The sequence below is a fragment of the Cervus elaphus genome, chromosome 7 (genome assembly GCF_910594005.1).
Source record: "Cervus elaphus chromosome 7, mCerEla1.1, whole genome shotgun sequence".
Taxonomy (NCBI): domain Eukaryota; kingdom Metazoa; phylum Chordata; class Mammalia; order Artiodactyla; family Cervidae; genus Cervus; species Cervus elaphus.
In genome coordinates, this window is record NC_057821.1 from 37817328 (window position 1) to 37841192 (window position 23865).

The 23865-nt window shown below is 38.2% G+C and overlaps 1 protein-coding gene across 7 annotated transcripts in view; it reads right to left on the bottom strand.

Moving 5' to 3' along the window:
• Positions 1–23865, bottom strand: part of CDKAL1 (CDK5 regulatory subunit associated protein 1 like 1) — a 580103-nt gene that overhangs the window by 471922 nt on the left and 84316 nt on the right. For all 7 annotated transcript variants that reach the window (XM_043908414.1, XM_043908415.1, XM_043908413.1 and 4 more), the window contains one exon: positions 10403–10487. In XM_043908414.1, the coding sequence (XP_043764349.1) occupies positions 10403–10487 (85 nt within the window). The remainder of the gene's footprint in view (positions 1–10402; positions 10488–23865) is intronic.

Below are 23865 nucleotides of genomic sequence, written 5' to 3' on the forward strand. Positions count from 1 at the left end.
AGCAAAAACAAGACTGAAGTGTAGTAAAAGTGTTAGCCGCACAGTCGTGTCTGACTCTTGGCGACCCCATGGACTGTAACCCGCCGCGCTCCTCTGTCCATGGAATTCTCCAGGCAAGAACTAGTCTAAATCGAATGAAAATATACTGCATTTCCTAGCCTCCCTTACAAATAGAGGTGGTCATGTGATATGGCTCCAGCCAAGAGATGCAGACACAAGGTTTTTCATGAGACTTCCTATGAAGCTCCTTTAAAAAAGGGACAAACTCAGCTGGCATTGTCCCTTTACGTAGTTCCTCCTCTCTGTAAAGTACATACAATGCCTGAAGAGCAGCAACCATTTTACATCATAATGGAAAGATCAACAGAACTTTAGGGACTCAGCCCTCAACATCCGTGAGTTGGTAAACCAAAGCCAGCAACTTCCTAACTATGAACTTTGTATTATATAAAGAAAAATAAACCCCAGAACTTACTTAAGCTTCTATTTTTAGGGTCTTCTATGACATGCACCTGAACTTAATTTCTAAGTAATGCAATCTAATAGGAAAGACATACAGAAAAAGTTCTATGAAAAGCTACAAAGGAAGACATTTGTTCTGACAGAGGCAGGGAGTAGAGTAGGTCAGGAGAAAAAGGAAAAAAAAAGCCAACATACCAAGAAAGCGAACACATGGGTTGGTTCATTCATTTGTTCAACTATTATTGTCAACCACTGTATGAGGTGCTGGGATACAGATAAAAGACATAGTGGCTGTCCTTAAGAACTTCAAAATAGGTTACAGACAAAGATATGATTAAAATTCGAGGCTATTTATAGGGGGCAGCCACACACAGCTGTGTTAGATTGTGTCTACAAAGATTGACATATTTTTCTAATACCCTCAATGGTACCATCCACTCAAAGTCTGTGCTCAAAGGTCTGCCTTAAGCTCTGCCCTCAGCCCTAGGGCTATAAAAACAGTAATAGAGAAGCTAAACATAGGGTACTTTGGATAGAATGTGCATCCACAGATAAGACCACTCATTAAAGGCAGAGTTGCACTTAACCTGATGATTTTATGTATCCTTCACTGCACCCCTATCCAGTTTTCCATGATCACCGACGACCAAGTCTTAATGTAGTCTAAAATTCAAAGTAACTATTTTAATATGACCCAGAGGACACCTAAACCTAATTGTAACCACAAGTAAGGGACAGAAACAGTTAACATTTAATATTTTAGTATCTTGTCCTATGCGTTTAAAGGTCATACTTCTTTTTTTATTATCAGCTAATAGGCAACACTACGAGTCACCAAAACTTCAGAAGGATGATGTTTTTCACATTTAGAGCATAAAAGAAGGGGAAGAAAAAAAAAACACAAGCATCTTTTTTTCTCTCCAAGAATAAGTAGAATGTCTTTCAAACCAAAACAATAGGAAATCACTCTTGGCTGAAAGCACAGGCTTAGATCATGTTGATTTCATCTTTAATCCTGCTGAAGCAAGTTTCTGCATGCTTTCTGGGCCTCCACCTACAGAGATGTTAGGACAACAGCCAACACATATATTTAATTACGTAAGTATTCAACGCTATCAGCCAGCTGTTGCCAGTACATAATACACTGACCTCTTTCACTTACTCTCCTGTTTAAAACAGCAAATACAAAGCAACTGTTGATGTAACAGTAATCATGAAATATGCAAAATACTATTCTCCAAAAACATTTTAGGTAACTATGAAACTCAGCTTTGCATTTTAAAATGATTTACTACATCTAAACTGCTTTTTTTGTTCCTGATTTGCAAATTAAGTAACTAATCTTTCAACTGTAAATTTAACTATTCCTTTTCTGTTTGTTTGAAGTTAACCAGGACTTCAATCCTAAAATATACTTTCTCCTTTACTCCCCATCAAACTTCTCACTGGGATTTGTCATGTACCAATCTCCCCTCACTCCCATTCATTTCCATGCTTTTCCATGGATAGGGTACATGCAAATGAAGCCTGTAACAGGAAATGGGTCAATATCTGTTCTGAATTATTTAAGTCTCACCCTTCACTTTAGGAATCAACAGAGAGTTCTTCATTTATGTTTCCAGAAAGCATGTTCCTCCAATACCATCATTAACCCCAGACTAGCTGATGGGGGAGAAAAACAATACAAAGTCCTAGGAACAACAGAAAGTAGACTAAACAGACCCATGACTTAAGACTTGAATAATATGAATTCACATATGGTAGACAGTAAGAAGATCTAACACATAAACAGCAACTTTTCCAGAGAAATTTGGCCTGCATCAAACCAGCTTTCAATTAGATGAAAAACTCAGTGCCAAATACTTACCAGGCACCATTCTAGAAACTAAAGATCCCTCAGTAAACAAGACAACATCACTGTCTGCATAGATCTTACTGTTCCACTCCTCTCACAAAGATCCTGTATCAAGTCAACCTCCCCAAAACATCTACTTCTTCCCCCACAACAGTCATGTTGATTTTTTTTTCTCCCACTTTGGGGTTTTTAATATTTTGTTCATTCATTGAAACTGGACAACTTGATACTCAAATATAAAGTTATATAATTAATAATATACTTAACATAACACATAATAATATATTAGTATATGACTTGTTGATGCCCTGACAGGAGAATGATGCCAAGCACTCTTCCCTCAAAAGGAAGAATCCATCAATTTAACCTAATTGTACAAATATATGTGGAGTACAACTTTGTGTCTAAAACAAGGTCAAATACTACCTGTTTTTTATCTACCCATTTCTATCCTCTGACTTGAGATGAGAAGCTCAATTAATCCAGTGGCCAAGATTCTGAAGCAGGCCCAGCTTGCTTCACGTGGCAGGAAGAAGAGGGTCCTGCCGCTCAGAGCTGAGCTTCTGCCAACATGACCAAGCGAAACTCCAAGAGGGAAGAATCCTCACTCCTTTCACTACCTCCCTCTGGGAAGAATTGTGGACTCATTGTGACAAGCACGTTTCTTATCTCATTTAGGACAACAAGGGAGCAGGTTTCTTCCTAGTTTATAAGCAAAACATAAGCAAAATGCCATGATTCCTTAAAAAGAGAGCCTCTTTGTACAGTTTTGCAACTTAGAAAGTTCTTCCCCCTTTTAGCAAATAAAAGCCTGTGTCTACAAGGGAGTCACAGTGGTCTTGGGAGTCTCCAAACAGCTGACAAGCAAGTCTTACTCTATTGATGGTATCTGTTTCCTAAGAAAAAGAAAATCATTATATGATGGGGGCAGAGGGTCAAAGACTTCATGAAAAAGGATTTTCCTGAGGTCAATAACCTGACTTAAAGACCACAATCTAGTAGAGAGCCAAATATGTAAACAAATAATAAAATGTAATATGCAACAATAGATGTTTGTCTGGGATGAAGCAGCAGCACAGAGCAGAAGGTGATTACCTCTGTGGACCCTGGAAGATAACCTTACACAGAATTATCTCTGATAGTAGCGCCACAAGATGACTAGGTTGCCAAGTAGGATTGTGTGGGGTGCATAAGAGAACAGAAGAGAGAGTATTCACATGCATGCATTTGCGGGGGAAGAAGAGAATACTCCAAGGAAGAGGAAAAATATATGCAAACACATTATGTGTCTAGAAAATCATACAATTTTGGCAGGAAGTAAAATTCTATGGAGGAGTAGAGAGAAAAGAGGCAATGGAGGCAGGCAAGGAACAGATTATTTCAAAATACCTTGTTAAACTAAGAAATTCTATCTTTATTCTGTAGCTGAGAAGGAACTGTTACAGAGTGGGAAGGACAGGAAAGCATGAACTGGAACAGAAAAGAAGCTGAGAACAGGCTCAACTTCTGCTGTAATGTTAAGAGCAAGAAACACGGAGGACCGTTACCAAGACATTAGCAACAGGAATAGAGAGAAAACAATGAATTTAAAAAGTATGTGTCCAGTCCATGGCAATTTGGTGAAACATGAGAACATAGCGGTTTACTGCAAATTCCAAGAAGCAATAAACACTAATAGCAATGGGCAAAAGCAAAGAGAAGGAAGAAGCTGAAGGGAGGAAGGAAAGGGTATTTAAGGAGGAGACTCAATTCTAAAGGATAGGGAAACCTGGGGAGGGAGAGAGTGAGTCAAAGAAAACTCCCAGACTCTGTGGTCGGTGACTTGTAACCCACCAAGACAGGTAATCGGAACGTTGCTGGAGAAAAGTGAGGCAGATAATGGAGAGGTTCTGACACAATGATTTAAAGTGTCAACGGGGCATCTAAATGAAGAAGTCCAGAAAGGAGCTGGACCTACAAGCTTGGTTCCTGGAAGGGGAGACCAGGGTCAGGAACAGAAATTTGGGAGTAATCAGCACACAGATAGTATCTATGAGAAATGGTAGGAGGAAATGTAAGCTCATGTTAAAAATAGCACTGCTTTGAGAAAAACAGTCGCATTAGACAAAACTTGAGCAACAATACATATTAGGTCAAACAGTACAATATTTTGAACTAACACTCCATATTGAGGGAGACCTTTAAGGTGGGAAAGCAGAGCTAGAACCATGATACTGTGACTGGTACAAGCAATGATTCGCCTTCTGTGGCTGACACTTGAAACAATAACATAAAACTGATACTGAACTAAAGCCACTTCATACAATCAGAAAAGCCAAAATTAAAATATCTCAGTTTAAAGAAGAAAAAATCCATAACCTACAGCATTAAAAAAAAAAAAAAGTTTAACAAAACTGTTATTTAACCTGTTTCTTGCGAAAGGCCAAACTAAAAGCTAGTATTTTTATCTCCCAATGCCAATTTTTTTTAATTAAAAAAAGATTGCCTTATTACTAACAAATCTAGTTAAAAATAGAACCTGTTGAGTTTTTTTTCTTTCTTTAAACTGTGTAAGTACTAACTGAAAACGAAAGCATTTCTCTGTTCTTAATAAGTCAGCTTTTTTGAAGGCAATTTATTTTACAAATTCAAGTTGAAATAATATTCTGATGTGTCCCCCATGAGGAAGTTCACTAAATCCACATAAAACCAAAAATATTTTCATAATAGGAATGAAGTTCCAATAATTTGTTTGATCATCAGGATGCTGTTTCTAAAAAGAGCTCTCCTTTAAACTGAAGATATCATACAAAGCAGGTTACCCTCTGTCTCAACACACACTTTCATCTTGGTCCATTTGTCCTTATATTTCCATGGTTCTTTCCAGTAATTTCACTTAGATATCTAAACCACCCCTTTAACATTACCATTTATTTCTTCAGGCAAAGGTGGTTCAAAGAACTCATGACTTGTCTATCTACTATCAGTATGGCTAAACCACAGTGCCCATTTGGGTTAATAATGCACAAGGTCAAACAGAGGTTGACAGTCCATGATCAAAGCAAGCTGGCTATTCTTTCTGTCATTTATATATAACACACAAGATGTGTTTATTTCCACCAGCCTCTGAATGACCTCCTTTAGGTGGCATGGAAAAGATCCCACATTTCTATAAAGCACGAACCAAAGGAGTTTTCTTATTTGATACTCTCATTAAGAGGAAATTCTATATTTTTTTTAAACTTTTGATCTTTTTCGTTTATTCAAGAACCCCTCAAGTTAAAGGCCATATTGTCTAAATCAAATTGGTATATTGGATAAAAACAAGGACGGGGCAACTGGCAAGGGCTCAAGAAGAAAGAATATGCATGCAACAGCCTGCCATCACAAAACATGGGGATCATTAGCGATTTTTTTTAAATTAGTAAAGGCAATAAGCATTTAAGATTTCAGAGTTCAAAAGCAGACAAAAAAATCATTCTTAACTCCTTTTTTACTACTTAAAACTCCTACTCTTTTATCAATCTGAGTATCAATAATATAAACACTGCAAAACCTCAGTGATGAGATCAACTAGTGGAAAGTCCTGAGCGGCAGAGCCTACCGATGAACAGACACGCATTTTCATCCCAACTATGTTATTTTGACTAGGTTAAGAAATTACTTAAGGATACAATGATTTATTATCAGCACCAGTGTATAAAATGAAAACTTCCTAATAATTTTAAGCCAATGTGCTCTGCAACAAAGGTTAAATAATACTCCCAATATTTTTTATACTGTGATGCTGCAAACCTAATACTTTTGACCACCACCACAAAGAGAAAAGAAAAAGGCCATGGCTGCCTTGTCACAAGATTTACAGTTCTGAGATCTTAATCAAGACTGCATTAATCACATAAAAGATAGTAAATCTCTCAGAGTTTTCTTTCTTTTCTCCTGTTAAAACAAGAGGGTCAAGAGATAGCTCAAGAGATAAAATGATTTGATAGCAGACAACCTACTCTTAAATATCAAGATTACATCAGGAGAGAAACAAAAGCAGATGATCAGAAATGATGACAAACAGCCAGACATAAATGGCAGTGAAGCAATCATCATTTGTAGGGCTCTCAGACTAGAGAAATATGGCCCCCAGCCCATTCAATAAAGGGTGAGTTTGAGCGTAAGGGATTAGGTGCAGCTGCACAAGGAGAAATGCGACACCCTCGCAGGTACTGTGCTGAGCTGAGTCGCTCAGTAGTGACCGTGAGCAACTCAGCGCAGCACAGCCCCTGGCAGGGCGTCGCAACCCTCGTGGTGACCAACCCCATGGACTGTAGCCCACCAGGCTCCTCTCTCCATGGGCATCTCCAGGCAGGAGTGCTGGAGTGGGTAGCCATTCCCTCCCCCAGGGGATCTTCCCCACCCAGGGATAAAACTCAGGTCTCCCACATTGCAGGTGGGTTTTTTTTTAACTGTCTGAGCCACCAGTGAAGCCCCGATATGCTCTCCTTGCATTTAAATGTTGCCTCACTACCATGAGAAGAAAAAAATCCATCTAGTGAGCAGGCTGAAGGGAAAGGATGGAGCCAGAGGTAGAGAGAAGACAAACATGTCGCATAATAAAGTTTATGAACTATTCATCTTTGTTTTGCTTTGTTAGGAGACAGTGATGAAAGAGGGGAAAACATTTAAATAAAGTGAAATGCTTGACAAGAGTAGGTAATCTTTCACTAAAAGTCTTTACATATATAAATGTCACTTGAAATGGATGTTTTCTCAATGTTAATTGTTAATGTGCCTTCTACAGGATTATATTTATTCTGGAAACAAATCCACGGTTAGCTTAGGTGTTACGTTAACAAGAGCTAGTTGTGATTATCAAAAGCCTTCAAAGCCATTAAAAAAAAATACTTAATCACCTATAATACTACTTTTAAATTTTCTCTTAATCAAGCAGAACAGCGCATTAAAGGAACCTGCACTCGCTACCACTAGCTTTGCAGTATTAAAATGACAAACACATCTTAAGTGATTACCTCACTTAATCAAACACCGTATCATTATCTTGAACCACTTTCACAACAGTTTATATAAGAAAACCCACTGACACAAGTTATATTTGAGTTTTTAAGTAAACTTGTAGAAAGAGTCTAGAAGTGTAACCATTAATTAATTATAACATTGATAATCACAGAAAATAAGTTCTCTGGGTTTTGAGTTTAGAGGCTATCAGTAGCACTAAAATATCTTTGTATCTTACGCCTTTCCCGTGGGGAAAAAAGTAGATAATGTGGAACACGACAGACTTCTCACAAAATAAAAAGCATTCTTTGAAAATAAGCAGCACCTGGCAAATTTCATGCTCTGCTCTTGTTTTAACTCTCCCTTCTTCTGGTCCTAGCCACAGGCCTAACTCCCCAGTTCCTTCCCACATCACCACCACCCTCCTAAGCCTCCCACCATCATTCAGGTAGCAAGTCTTCTCTGCTCCTTCCATAGTTACTGAGTTGAGAACACCATCACATTCAAAGGTCACTTCTATGGAAATAAAAAAGCTGTATCTCAAGTGTTGTCTCATAATCTGCCCCAAATCTACAACTGGGTACCTGACATCTTTACCTGGAAAGCATAGTATTAAATTGAACAACGCACAGACTGTAGTGAGACTGCCTACTTTAACATCCCACCTCCACCATTTATGAACTCAAGGGTTTTAGAGAACTTTAGCAACTGCAAAACAGATGCTGCTTCCTCTGTAAAACAGAAATAAAAGTGAAAACTACAATTCATTGGAAGACTGCAACAATTAAATAATATCCAATTGATGTAAAGCACCTTGAACAGTGCCTGCCATACAGAAGACACTTGATAAAGATCAAATATTATCCATTACTTTATTATAATATTTAGCTGTAACTTTGCATTTTCAAAACTAAAACATGTCTTCCTTCAAATTGAAGAACAAAAAGGCACTAGTGCTATCAAACATTTAGGCCTGTTATAAATCTATACTAATTATGACTATGTAGAATAAGCACCAAAACAAAGAAATAGATCCATGAAACTGAACATTGTGCCAAGGGACAGGCCCAAATATCTACAGACAATGAGCCTATGACAAAGCGGGTAATAAATAAATAAAAGGAGAAAGGGCAGGCTTTTTTAAAAAATAATAGATGATACTGGAAAAGTTGGTGTTTATGCAAAAGATAAATAAAATGGAACCCCCGTCCTGGTACCACACCAAGAGAAAAAAATCAATTCCAGATGAATTATAAATATGAATGTAAAAATTAAAAACCACAAAATTTTTAGAAGAAAATACACAGAATATCTTTAGAGTAAGGAAAGACATCTTAAAGAATACAAGCACAGACCCAAAAGCAAAGATTGAAAATTTTAAGCCAGAATTTCTCTTCAGCCTGAGATACCGTTAAAGAAAGTGAAAGATAAGCCACAGCTGATAGCTGCAACAAATGTAATGAATGTGTAAGGGTTAGTACACAGAATGCATTGAATGTATTCCCACAAATAAAAAGACAAGTATCAGAAAAAAATACTTTAAAAGCATTTCACAAAAAAAAAATACAAAATTCAAATGGCAAACATACAAAAAGATGCTCAACATCACTAGTAAACATAGAAATGCAAATTAAGACCACATTGAGATACCATCTCTACCACCAGATTGGCAGAAATTTACAACCCTGACCATATCAAGTACTGGCTAGAATGGAGAACAACCACACACATCCTTGACTGGTGGGAATGAGGTTCGGTACACCCATCAGGGAAAAAGTTCAGCATCACCTAGAAGTTTGAATATGCATGCACCTGTGACCCAATAATTCGACTCCCAGGTACATATCCTAAAATAATTTTAGCACGGCTGCACTGGAAAATGTTCAAATATTCAGAGCACCAATGCTCATAAAAGCAAAACATGGGGAAAACTAAAAACTCCTTCTATAATAAAATGAATACATTATGACATATTCATTCAGTAAGATACTACAAATGGCCAGAGTTATTTTACATCCATCAACGTGGATAAATCTAAAAGCAAAATGGTAGAGAAAAGAAGCAATTCTCAGAACACAAACAGTGTAAGTCCAATAAATAAAGTTTACAACAGGGCAAAACTAATTAAACACATTGTTTACAGATGTATTTAGCAGACGATAAATAAAAGGAAGGGAATGACTCACACAAGTCAGGATAAAGATTACATCTTGAGGATATGACTAAAAGAGGGACACGGGGCAGTTACCTAAGGTCTTGGTAATGCCTTATTTCTTATGCTTGGTGGTGGATGCATAAGTGTTACATTTGTTACCCTTATTTAAACTGTACATGTTTCATAAACTCATTTATGTATGACATATTTCACAATAAAACCAATGTGGTGGGGATTGAATTTGAGAGTGAAGCCAGGAAATGAAGAATCTTAGCAAGTTTCTCAGGAAAGGCAAGAAGAAAAATAGGATCACAGCTAAAAGGGGTGCATGGAGCTGAGAAGACCTGAGTGTGTTTATAGGTCAATGAAAAGGCACCAATGGGGTTGGAGAGGTTGAAAATAGAGGTGAATGAGAATATAAATTTAGAGAACGAAGGGTCTAAGAAGGTGGGTGGAATAAGATTCAGAGACGTGAAAAAAGAATACTTCTTTCACTGTAAGTTGAAGAACAATTCAATAACCATGGATTACATGCCTACTCCCCCAGTAAACTGCAATTTCCTTGATGGCCAGGACTTATTAGCACCTAGAACAGCACTAACTAACAGGCAGGCAAGAGAGAAGAGGTAAGGACTGCTTTGGATAGTTTCAAAAAGTAGGGACTGGATTCCCTGAGAAAACTGTTATTAATACTTAACAGATACTCAAAACACTTATTAGCCACCTTTATAAATACTCAAACATCTATTAGGAAAGTCTACATTCAAGTTTCGCTCTTTATCAGATAAAAGTCAAACAGTATAATTACAAAAGTCCAACTCATACTTTTATTGATAACATCCTGAGTATTTGTAATGTTAGGAATCTTTTAAAAGCTATTTTCCCAAAATTCTTACAACACTTAGAAAAGATGAGGGGAAAAAAAAAAATCAGCTTTCACTTACTTAATTGAATTTCTAAAGTGGTCTTCAGCCGGATTTTTTACAGTACAACTATTCAGGAGCCATAAGTCTGCATCTGATGCATTTTCTATTAAAAACAAATATGAAACAGGAAAGTAAGTATCACATTTAATCAGCCAAAAACATCCAAGTGCTCACTCAGATGGCACTGGGACTGCGGGGGTTGGGGGGTTGGGGGGAAGAGCTAGTGGATGAGTCAAGTCAATGGGCCATTACAATACAATATGTAGCTGCTTCAATATGGAAACACTGGTGAGAGATAAATATTAAAAATATATAAACTGTGCTCTTATCTTCTCATTTAAACTATAAAGAGGATAAGCATTTTCTTCCTACATTGTCAATACCTGCAAGTATTTAATAACATCCAAAAGATAAAGTAAAACTGGCCTAATCTTACCTCTGAATATGAAATTAATTGCTTGTCTGGGGACTGTGTGTTAACATTATTCAAGCACATGTATTATACACTGAATATTCTTCAGCTTGAGATGTTACTAAAAATATGGTTTGTCCTCTTTGAAAAAGTTAATGATTTACATCAAAGTGAGACTTTTATTCCTCTCACTAATTCGATTAGATAGTTATATACAATAATAAACTCACTAGCAATGCAACAAATCACATAAACTCAAGTTAACTGAAATGAATTTATAAATGCCTGAAGTGCTTGATGCTATTCCAACAACCTTACTGCCTAAAAGGACTTAAACAGTAAAATAGGATTACCACGATGAAAGGAAAACCAAAATTGAAAACTGCAGCACCTTCACTGGTATTTCATTAAGAACAGAAGCAAAGGTCAAAAGAAATGAAGAACCAAGGACACTGATGTCTGTGTGTGCATTCTCTACCTGGGAACGGAACTTCCAGTGAGAACACATGAAAGGGAGGGTGAGCATGTTCAAGCTTCCAATAAAACTTAGCAAAACCTTCCCCAGCATCTTTTATAAAAATGGTAAATTTCTTTTTACAAAGAGGCAAGATACACAGCTATCTGAAAAGAAAAGCTCCTCATTACTATACATCAGCTGAATACTAAGACTCCTGCTAGCTTGTCCTTCCATTCACACACCTCACTCACACCCCAGAGTCTATCTTCCCTCCCAGAAGCCAAAGGGGCTGTCCGTAAAACACTGATCTCAGAGATTACGAGTATTCACCCACCTTTTCTAGTTCCTCCCAAATTAACCCCAGAGATACAACCTAAAAGACAATCTTCTTGTAGCAATCTGATCAGATGCCTTTTCAATCTTCCAGTGAATTCCAGTTGGTATTCAAAAATCTCCACCTCCTTAACTTCAATATTCATTTCTCCCTATATTCATTATCCTTCCAGCCACACCAAAGCAAATTCCTCAAGTTTGCACCAGTCCATCTGAGGAGCACACTTGATTTTCTTCACAGAAAAAGCTCATGCCCCTTTCATCTGCCTACCCACTTGGCTAACTCCTATTTGCCCTTCAGTTTCCCCTTGATGTTGGTTCGACGCCTCCTCTCTGCACTCCCATAGTAGACTGTGTTGAGACTATCCTTGTACTTTATAATTCTGCATTAAAATAATACATTTTCCCAGTCTGTCTATATTACTATTAAGGAGATATTGAAGACAACATTTTTTTCTGCTGTTATCTGAATGTCCAGGGCCTAACAAAGTGATGGGTGAAGAACAGACATGCAAATAACCATGGAAAACAAAACAATGCACAAGCAGAAACAAAGATTCTAGAGGGATAACATGTGGGACATTAGATGCCTTCTACCAACTTCCTAAAGCTCTGAAGGCCACACCAATCCTCTGAAATAAGCTTCAAGAAGCTCACCAATTTATTTAACAAATATTTAGGACTGGGATTTTACCTTATTCACAGCCAGATCCCCAGCACTTATCACAAAGCCTCATACAGAGTAGATACTCACTGAATACCTATTTACTGAATGAATGTTGAATCTTGAAAGACAAAGCAGTACTATGAGCTATGTATTATGCACATAAGAAAAAGTCATGGGTGTCTGTTAGCTAATGATGAAGAATGTAGACACTATGGACTTACTTCAAACAAACAAAAGTCAAAAGACAGAACCATATGTGGCAGATGCCAACTCTATATCCTGGCACATTCTTTTCTTTGGTCACCTTCAAGTCATCAGACCACTTTCCCCATACTTCAACAAAAGACTTCTCAAGGAGAACTCCATTAATAAATAAGGCACATTATTCTACTTTGTCTGGAATTCTGCCAATGTTGAAATGTACTGCCTTTCAAAATAAAGTGAATACTATGCTTGGTGATCCAGTACTCGTGATCAACAGGAATCCTGTGACTATACCAATACGCCCACAATGTTATCTAACTTTTTTGGTGTCTGTGTGTTAGTTGCTCAGTTGTGTCCGACTCTTTAGACTCCATGGACTGTAGCCCACCAGGCTCCTCTGTCCATGGAATTCTCCAGGCAAGAATACTGCAGTGGGTTGCCATGCCCTTCTCCAGGGGTTCTTCCCAAACCAGGGATTGAACCTGGATCTCCTGCGTTGCAGGCAGATTCTTTACCATCTGAGCCACCAAGGAAGACAAACTTTTTGGTAACTACCTCCAAAAAGACAATGTCCTTTCTCCAATAAACACATGAATTTCTTACCCAGTTATTTGTGAACTGAGTTTTGAGCTAACATATCTTATTTAATATTGTCAAAAAGATCATTCTACTTAGAAGTGAAAAAGATTGTTCTACTCAGAAGTATAAATCAACCAACAATCAAAACACAATGAGGAAAAAAAAAAAAAAAAAACACAATGAGGTTGTACTGTGTGTCAGGCTCTGTCCTAAGTGCTGGGGATGTGGCTGTGAAGAGAGATTCCAACCTCAAGGAGTTCACAGTCTTAAAGAGGAAATCTGATCAAAACAAAAGAAACAAGCAAGGTAATTTCAGGCACTGGTCAATATTAAAATGATTAAAGAGGGTAATGAACACAGAATAACTGTGGGGTTGCTGGTCAAAGTAAGTCTCCCTTAGAAGTTTAAATCTGAGTTGAGATTGACACAATGGGAAGGAATCCGCCAAGCAAAGATCAGAAGAAAGAGCACTCCAAGAGGAAAATACCACAAGTGCAAAGGCCATGAAAAAGGCCCAAGCTTGTCAAGTTCCAGTAACAGAGATAATCGGCGTGACTGGACACAGGGAGAGAAAGGTCAGAGAAGCAGGCAGGAAGCAGATGATGTTGGCAACTTAAGAGCTTTCAGTTCAGTTTAGCCACTCTGTCATGTCCAACGACTCTTTGTGACCACATAGACTGCAGCACACCAGGCTTCCCTGTCCATCACCAACTCCCAGAGCTTGCTCAAACTCATGTCTATTGAGTCCGTGATGCCATCCAACCATCTCATCCTCTGTCATCCCCTTCTCCTTCTGCCCTCAATCTTGCCCAGCATCAGTCTTTTCCAATGAGTCAACTCTTTGCATGAGGTGACCAAAGTACTGGAGTTTCAGCTTCAGCATCAGTCCTGCCAATGAATATTTAGGACTGATCTCCTTTAGGATGGACTGGTTTGATCTCCTAGCAGTCCAAGGGACTCGCAAGAATCTTCTGCAACACCACAGTTCAAGACCATAAATTCTTCAACACTCAACTTTCTCTATAAGCCAGCTCTCACATCCATACATGACTACTGGAAAAAACATAGCTTTGACTAGATGGACCTTTGTCAGCAAAGTAATACCTCTGCTTTTTAATATGTAAGAGCTTTACATTTATTCTGAGAGTAAGGGGAAGTCACCATTGGATTTCAAACATATAAACTAATTTCTACTTCAGTAATCCCCTTCTGTAATCACTGTGAAGAAAAGTCTGTAGATAGGGTAAAAGTAAAAACAAGTGGGAGAAAAAAGTAAAGGCAAGAAAACCAGTTGGAAGCTGATGCAATGCAATGGTCTAAGAGTAATGGAAAGGTGATGGAAACCTGGACTGGGGTCAGAACAATGACATGAATCAGAGAAGTGAAGACAGGCATGTTTCGGAAGTAGAATCAAAAAAAAAAACTGATAGCGTAGGTATGTGTTGTGCAAGAAGCAATCAAATAGGATCCCTAAGCACATGGCAAAGATTCTGGCCTGAGTATCAGTTGCCTGTGGTGCCATTTACTGAGATGAGGAAGGTTTAGAAAGACATGATTTGGGGAACAGAGAATCCAAAGTTTTGTTGTGGCCATGTTATATTCGAGATCCTGATTAAACATTTAACTAGAAATACTGTTAAGTCATTTGATCTCAGGAGTCTTCCAGGCTGGAGATACAAATGGGAGACTCAAAAACCCCAAAAAATAACTGAATTCATAGGAATGGATGCACCCACCTAAGGAAAGAACATAGTGGGGAAGGAGAGAGAAAAGTAGAAGACAGAACACTGGTGCTTTTACGGTCTGATGGAGAAGCAGAGGTGAGAAAAGGCCATCGAGAAGAAAGAGCCAGTAAGATAAGAGGATAAAAACCAGGGACCATGGCGTCACAGAAATCCAAGAAGAGAGTATTTTTAAAAGGAGTAATCCACTGTACTAAATACTTAGAGTTCAAAGAAAGATATCTGTATAGTTACTAAAAAATTAAGATGATCCTCCACCCTTTATCATTTTCCTTTCTCAATTTTGAGTATTTGCTTGCTCTGTGCCAACCCACACACACTCAGCAAAGGCCTTTTTCTAAGGTTTTTAAATAACACAGAACAATTCATTACAAAAGGGGAGTGACGAGAAAGATTATATATGGCTACTTGCCATTAAGAAATGTTGATTCCACATGTTCTGTTCCCTTATGAACCCATTTTCTGGGTTTTAAAATGCCATCAACCATAAGAAACACAAGTCAACTTTGTAATAGCTCTTCAAGAGCTATTACACTGAACACTATATTCAGTTCTTTTAAGTTTTAAGATACATCCCAACTTCAAACATTACTATAGGAGGCAGGGTGAGAGTGACATGCATTTGAAATGGAAGAAATAAGCTAGTTTTTGGTACATCTACCTTAGAGCAGCACCATCTAGAACAATCAGGAAATAACAGAACACCTGCAGTGTCTAGAACCTCATCACCCAAAACAAAACACATGTTCAAACATCCTACTGCTAGAAGGTAAGTTTTATTGGACTAAGTACCTGCTAAAAGAAGGTTAACACCTCATGGTCTTGCCTTAATCCATGGCAGCTTCTCCAGTCCTGAGAGGAGCAGAATTAGAGCAAGAATGGACCAAGGAAGGGAAAGCAGGGAGAAGGCACCAACACGGGAGGCACAGGCTTTGAGAAGCCGAGGGACTGAATTCTACCCACCCTCAACCTGTCCTCTAGCGCTTGTCAACCCCTGATCTGCAGCTGAAAATCATCTGGACATAAGCCAAATATTGCCAATGCCAGAGCTGGGATATCAGGACTGGTGTGAAAAGCTACCTGCTTGAGGCTGGCCAGATGGAATCTAGAGCCCAAGATTTGATTATTCACAGCCCTTCATTATTACAAATGGTGTTGCAATGAATAGCACTGTGCATGTATCATTTTGTACTTTTCTCATATTACCTTTGGAATCAAGTCCAAGTAGGGCTGTTCAGTCAAAGGATAAATTCCCATCTGTAAGGGGTACACAGCTTTGCACTCCCATAAGCAATGCATGAGATTACCTACTTATCCACAGCATCACCCATGGAGTGTGCTATCAAACCTCTGTACTTTTGCCAATGCAATGAGAAATAGGAAGCCAGTAGGATTTGAATATGTACACCTCTCTTATGAAGAATGAGTTGAGCATCTTTTCACGTGTTTAAGGATCATTTGCAGAGTCATTCCCCACCCCCACCCCCATTTTCTGTCTGTTCAGATCTTTTGACCACTTTTCTACTGGGCTGAAGAGTCATTTTAATCTCACGTTTTAATTTACTCATACATACAAATACACACACAAAGAGGATGTTAATCTTTTGTCTGTGATAGAAGTTACAATATTTTCTCCTGGCTTGTTATTTTACTTTTTATAGTTTCCTCATGCTTTTTAATTTTCAGGATATCATATTTATCAAACTCTTCTTTTAATTTTATTGAAGTATAGTTGATTTACAGTGTTAATTTCTACTATAAAGCAAAATGACTCAGTTATACATATATATATATTGTTTTTCATATTTTTATTATGGTTTATCACAGGATATTAAATATAGTTCCCTGAGCTACACAGTAGGACTTTGTTGTTTATCTCTCCTACATGTAACAGCTTGCATTGGCTAATCTATCAAATATTTCTTTTACTGTTTCCAAATTCTGAGTCATAATTAGAAAGCTTCCTCTACTCCCAGATTACTAAGGAATTCACCCATATTTTAATATACTCAGGGTTTTACATTTAGATTTTGGCTCTATTAGAACTGTATCCCAATGTACATTGTTCGCACTGAATTTTTTTCATGCAAACCAAAATAAGATCCTTTGTTCTCATACCAAATTGAAAAATATTAAAAAGTATGGAACTACCTAGTGATAGCAAAAGAATGAGGAAGCTGCCAAGCTCTACTCTATCGATGGAGCCTCTACTGATGAAGCTGTTTGGAATACAACATAGGAATAGCTATCAGATAGTTAAACTTGCCCTAGAATCTCTCCTACACATGCTTGTAGGATACTTGCACCACACACATATTTATATACAAACACACACATATACATGTATGTGTATATATGTACACACACACAAACTTTAAAGTTCACATGGAAGATTGACAAAGAACTCAGAAAGCTTATATATTTATTATAAGGAGACATTAAATAAACAATGGGACTGCAGCTACAAAGCCATTTAGCTGTGAAAAAAGCAAGATATATCTATAAGTGCTTATTTATAATAATCTTTGTTATATCATCAGTGAAAGCAAGGTAAAGAGTAGGTCTTGTACTTCCCCTGTGTTTTAAAAAAGGAAAAGGAGAAAAGAGGAAATTCTAAGTAAAAAACAAAATTTCTTGAAGCATAAATATGAAAGTGTTTGAGGTGTTTACCCTTGGAAATAAGACGAAGGCTCAGCTGGCCTCCAATATGGTCTAATGTGCACCTTTTATAGTCTCACCCTCTCTTCTTTGTTTAAACTTGCATGGATATTACTTTTATAATTTTATGGAGTTTAACCCTGAGAAGGGACACGTTAATATTTAATTTATATCCATCTGCATTGTTTGAATTTCTAAAAGCATTTCAACTAAAAATACTAATCCAGTCTTTTTAAAAAAATCATTTTTAATTTCCTTTTTTTGTAGAGCTCAAAATCAATAGCATTCTTTCATTTTTAAGGTAAGAACATAAACTGTGCTCCTGCTGTGATCCATCATGAAAACAGTGACCTGATAAACATTTTCTGGGACTCTTCTTCACACTGCTAAAAGCTTTTGTACTCACTGAACCAAGAAAATGATGGCCATTGACACACCACCCACTTTGAGTATGAGGATAGAGAAACAAACTATTATTTAATAGAAATACATTTACTTTCCGAACTATTTCTTTATGTACACAAGATAAATTGCTTCCAAATCCAAAGTAATAAAAATCTGATTAGCAATAATGATAATAGCTAACATTACTGAGTATATATTATGCACCCAGCAATGAGCCAAGCATGTCATATTCCTTTTCTTTTTATCCATCTAATCCTCCAAATTGAGGTGGGTTCAACTTTTACTCCGGTTTTACAGAGGAGGACTCTAAAGGATAGCAAGGAAAAGTAACCTGCCTAAAATCAGAGTAAGACAGTGGGGGCAGGATTAGAAATCCAGACAAACTGACTCCAAAACTGTAAACTTAAGGAAATCAGAATGCCTCATTAGTGGTTCTTTGCCTCCTGATCAAAAATAACAGCCAATACCTAAAAACAAAATAAAGCAGCATTCCATGACCATGAGACTGCCTCATGATACTATTTCTAAAAAGGCAAATAACCAGGCTTCAAAAGGAGCTGTTAGGCTATTTCCAAAATTTCCAAGACCATGAACACGTCAGTTCTTGGCCTTCCATAAGCAGTGGGAAACTGGCAAGTGAAGAAAAGCTTACTACTGAATAGAGGAGCATCACTGGAAAGCACAGGCTGACTCTCAAAGCAGCCCACCTTTCCATCTGCCTGCAGCCTTCTGCATAAAGGTGGCATTGCAGAAGAGACGGGCATGGTTCACGGCAGCACTGCTCACAACGAGACATTTACCTTAGCGAGCCGCTCCACGGTGAAGTGCACAGAGCAACACCCTCAAACAGTACGAGGAGCCTTAAAAGACTTAAATTCATAGATGTAAGTAAGGAAGCTAGCAAGCTGATACCAATAAAAATCCATTAAGAACACAAAGAAGGGGGACAAATGGTCCTGACTGTTTTAGACCCAGCAGCATCTGGGGGCAATTTCTTTACCACCAAACTCTGGAAGACAAATCATGTCCCAACAGTTTCAATATCCATTACGTTTAATCCAGCTGGGGAATTTCTTTATGTAAGACAAACCACTGGATGCCTACGAAAAACTCAGAGAATGGGGCATGCTTTAATAAGAAAATTTTAAAGCACTTTTAAGGAACATATTGAAAAATAATATCTTCAAACCAATGAAAGGCAAAAAATAAAAATTCCAGTCAATGCATTCATATTTTCCTTCCACATTTTATTGTTCTTTATAGGGAATGTATAAATGCATGAAAGCATGGAATATCCATGCTTTCAAGATCTATTTTATAAAAGCAAAGTGATCCTGACAAAGTACACTCTCTTTAACCAGTCAGGCTTGGAGGGCTGGGAGGCTGGGGATAAGACAAGAAAGAAAAAGGAGTAGGAAAAATGAAGAGAAGAAACGAAGGGGGGAGAGAGGGACAGACTGACGGAAAGTTATCTCCAGCTCCCAGGCTGAAATGCTTGGAGCCAGAACTGACCCTCCCTCTCACTGGACAGTGCTGGTGACTGTTTGGCATGTTTCTGAGTGAAGCAGAATACAACATCTCCCGAGGAAGCACTTATGCTTGGAGATTACATGCATAATGAGTTTGTTCTTTTAAAATACTCCTGCTGAGCATTTTGTAGAAATACGAAGAGGAAGCCAAGGGTCAGCTTGAACCCTGTTTACTGTATGAAGGGAAAAAGAACATTTTTTTTTTCTTCTTCTAAATGACAAATAAGAGTTGGCAAAACTCTACCAATAACCACTGAAAATTAATTATATACCTAAATAGACCTGGTCATAATCAAAATCAGAATGCTAGACAGACCTTTTACAGAACACTGCTAATATTCCTCCATCCTCTTTCCAGGTTAAACTGTTCTGCTGATCCTGACACAAAATTACTTCAGAAGTAACTGTGTCCAAAGAACCCCTATTTCAAATTTGTTAAACAGGCTTCTAAACTAAGAAGCAATATACACACCAAATGGACTTTACGGGGCACTGCATGATCGGGTCCCCATCCCTCTGTCCAAAGCCCACCTTATATGCTATGTTCTACCACTGAGCTTTTAGGCCCTCAGGCCTAGCAAGTAAAATTCAAATGTTGAGACAACCAAAATCTAATTGGATTAAAAAAGGGGTATAGAATATGAACAGAGTTTATGAAAGAAGAAACATATAAGGCTCTTGAACAAAGACATTCAACCTCATTCTTAATCAATGAAAACTAAAACTGCACCAAAAACAAAACAAAACTACACCTGTACCGTTTTTCTTCACTTCCTATATTGTCAAAAGCCCCAAAGCTTGATAAAACACTGAGGTGGTGTAACGATGAGGAGACAGGAACTCTCGTGCATAGTAGGGGTTACAAACTAGACCATCATCCATGGAGGCAACTTGACATTACCTCCAAAAATGGAAAACGCATATCCTGGGACAGAGAAGTTCCATGAATTTAGCCTATGACAAACATATTTGCACGGGTGCAAAGTCATTCATTGCAGCATTATTTGTAACAGCAAAAGGTGACCAGCTAAAGACATATTAGTATATTCAGAATTGAAACTCCTATAAAGCTGCTTTAAAAAAGGGAAAAAAAGAATACCCTCAAGGTCCTAAAGTAAAAAGATGTCCAGAACATATGGTTCAAAGAAAATAAGAAACTAAATAATAACGATACTATGCCACCACTGGAAATTAAGAATATATATTCATACTTGCTTGCATTTGCATCAGAAGTTTGGGGGCATGTATACAAGAAATGAATAGCAATGGCTGGGACTGGAAGAGGAAGTGGAATGGGATTGATGGGAGACAAGAGGAAGATATTTTCCTTGTATAACGTTCTAAAATTTTTGAGCCTATTCAAAACTTCAGCATTTTAAAAGTTAAAAAAAAAAAAAGCAATTTTACAAAATGTAGCTTGTCTTAATCATCCCACCATCTTCCCATTTCTTACACTCCCTTCCACAGTCAAATACCTGGAAAGAACTTCCTCTCTGCATCAGCTATACTCTGTTACCTCCCAGTCACTCTTCCACCACTTCATTTTGATGAAGAGCTTCAACCACTCTCAATTTCCTGCAAACTTCTTTCATCAAGGAAATGGATAACCAAACGCAACAAGACAGCACACCATGCAGTCGAAATTCCTTTCTTTCCGTTGTCCAGAGCATCACTCTCCTGTTTCCCTCTTACCTCCTTGGCCTCTCTACTTTATCCATCCCCATCTGTCCTCCACGAAGTAGACTTAAAGCCTAGATTTTGGTTCCCTTGTCATCCGTTCACTGGATGCTTCCAACTGTATTTCTCACAGTATTAAACACTACCGGCACACTGAGAGTGGTACCCACATTTACATTCCCAGTTCAGACATCCATCTGAACTCATCATTCAACTCATCTAGCAACATCTCCACTGGAACGTACCGAAAAAATATTAAATTCAACACCGACCATTTCCAAAATTGAACTCTCAAATTTTCACCCTCGTATTCTTAAGGTTCTAGTTAGGAAAACAGAAACCACTCTAGGCATTAAGATAAGGAATAATTAATACCGAAGTGTGGTTACATGGGCAATGAAGAAGCCAAGGCACCAAATGGAGAAGGTTAAGTAACCAGGAGCTGAGTAACATCAGGAAACCATTACCAGCCCAAGGGCTAGAGGGACCCACTGGAAGAACCCAGAAGCTGCCTCTGACCACTGGCAGCAACAAGAGCAACAACAGGAGCTGCCCATCGCAAACTAGGACTGCAAGCAAAGGAAGAGCCCTCTGATAGGAACTGAAGCCACAGGAATGAAACCGCCACTTCCTGGGACCTGACCCAGAGTGAAAAGAGAGAGAGGAACAACCCTATCTCATCCCTACTCCCATCTGCTAGGCTTACATCAGTGCCCACTTCGTGCCAAATCTGACCACAAACGCCAAAAGGCAGGGAGACTGTGAAATGCAGTTCCCTGCAATACAGAGGACAGAAGTCAGGAAACTGAATCTGAGAGCCAAGAGGCAAAAGACTGACCCCACCCTCTTCCAGAATTCCCCATCTCTATAAACGGCACATGTTGTTCAGCTGCTAAGTCATGTCCAACTCTCTGCGATCCCAAGGACTGTAGCAGGCCAGGCTTCCCTGTCCTTCACTATCTCTCAGAGTTTGCTCAAACTCATGTCCATTGAGCCAGTGATGCCATCCAACCATCTCATCCTGTAACCCCCTTCTCCGCCTGCCTTCAGTCTTTCCCAGCATCAGGGTCTTTTCCAATGAGTCAGTTCTTCCTATCAGGTGGCCAAAGCATCAGAGCTTCAGCTTCAGCATCAGTCCTTTCAATGACTATTCAGGCTTGATTTCCTTTTAAGATTGACGAGCCTGATCTCCTTGCAGTCCAAGGGACTCTCAAGAGTCTTCAGCACCACAGTTTGAAAGCATCAATTCTTCAGCGCTCAGTTTTCTTTACAGTCCAACTCTCACATTCATACATGACTACTGGAAAAACCATAACTTTGACTACACAGACCTTTGTCGGCAAAGTCATGTCTCTGCTTTTTAATAAGCTGTCTAGGTTTGTCACAGCTTTTCTTCCAAAGAGCAAGCATCTTGCAATTTCATGGCTTATGTACTCAGATACTGAAACCAGAAACCTGGAAATCATCACCGATCCTTCTTTCACCTCATCATCTCCCACAGCAAATCCAACAACTTCCAAAGGATTTCACCTCCAAAACAATGTGTCTGCTCTTTATCTCCACAGCCAACACTCTTGTTTAAGTCACCTGGACCACAGCACAGGCTCACCCCTCCCTATGGCTGCCATTAAGGTAACTATGAAAATTAGCAATGAACCACAGGGAAGCAAGAGCTGTTTTCGTCTTCACTAGATTATCATGGATAATCTATATATGTGGACAGTGAAAACTGGGTGAACAAGATACATACTATCGGCAGCTATTTGCAACTATATTTTGGTAAGGAGAAAATAAGTCATTATTGAAAACTTGCTGCAAATCAGAAAATAGAGTTAAAAAAAAAAACTATGTTTTTTTAAAAAATGACTCAGTAAAATATATTTCAGTTTATTTTTGAACAACAATGCTTCACACAAACAAGAAAAAAAATAAACAACTTCATAGACAAAAAAAAGTGGAAAAAATAAACCTTTTATCTTTGACCTTTATAATCATCTCATAAAACTACTTAGAGTACAGTTAAGTACATACACAGAAAAGGTTACCAGCATCCTGGGAATAAGACTGCTTTTGCTGTTGCTTTTGTGTTTTTTTTAAAACCAAGTTGTTTTTTTTTTTCTCCTTTGAAATTATATGAATATGGTCAGTCAACAAGTCAAGTCAGAAATAGGAAGGAGAACACTCCAAAGGCTGGTCTGGTCACTCACAATCATTAAAAATGGCTAAACTCTAACAGTATGTTTAAAAATAAAAATCCAAATTAAAAATACAAACAAATCTTCCTTTCAAAAGTAGTTTTGTTAAACTGGAGTATAGCTGATTTACAACAATGTGTTAGTTTCAGGTGGATAGCAAAGTGACTCAGTTATACAAATATATATGTTGTTCACTTTCTAAGTCGTGTCTGACTCTCTTGAGACCTCATGAACTGCAGCATGCCAGGCTTCCCTATCCTTCACTATCTCCTGGAGTTTGCTCAAAATCATGTCTATTGAGTTAGTGATGCCACCCAACCATCTCATCCTCCATCACCTCCTTCTCCTTTTGCCCTCAGTCTTTCCCAGCATCAGGTCTTTTCCAATGAGTTGACTCTTCACATCAGGTGGCCAAACTATTGGAACTGCACCTTCAGCATCAGTCCTTCCAATGAATATTCAGGGTTGAAATAAATATAAACCTATTCTTTTTCAGATTCTTTTCCATTTTGGTTATTACGAGATACTGAATATAGCTCCTTGTGCTATACAGTAGGCCCTTGCTGATTATCTACTGCACATATAGTAGTGTGTATACATTAATCTCCAGTTCCTAATTTACC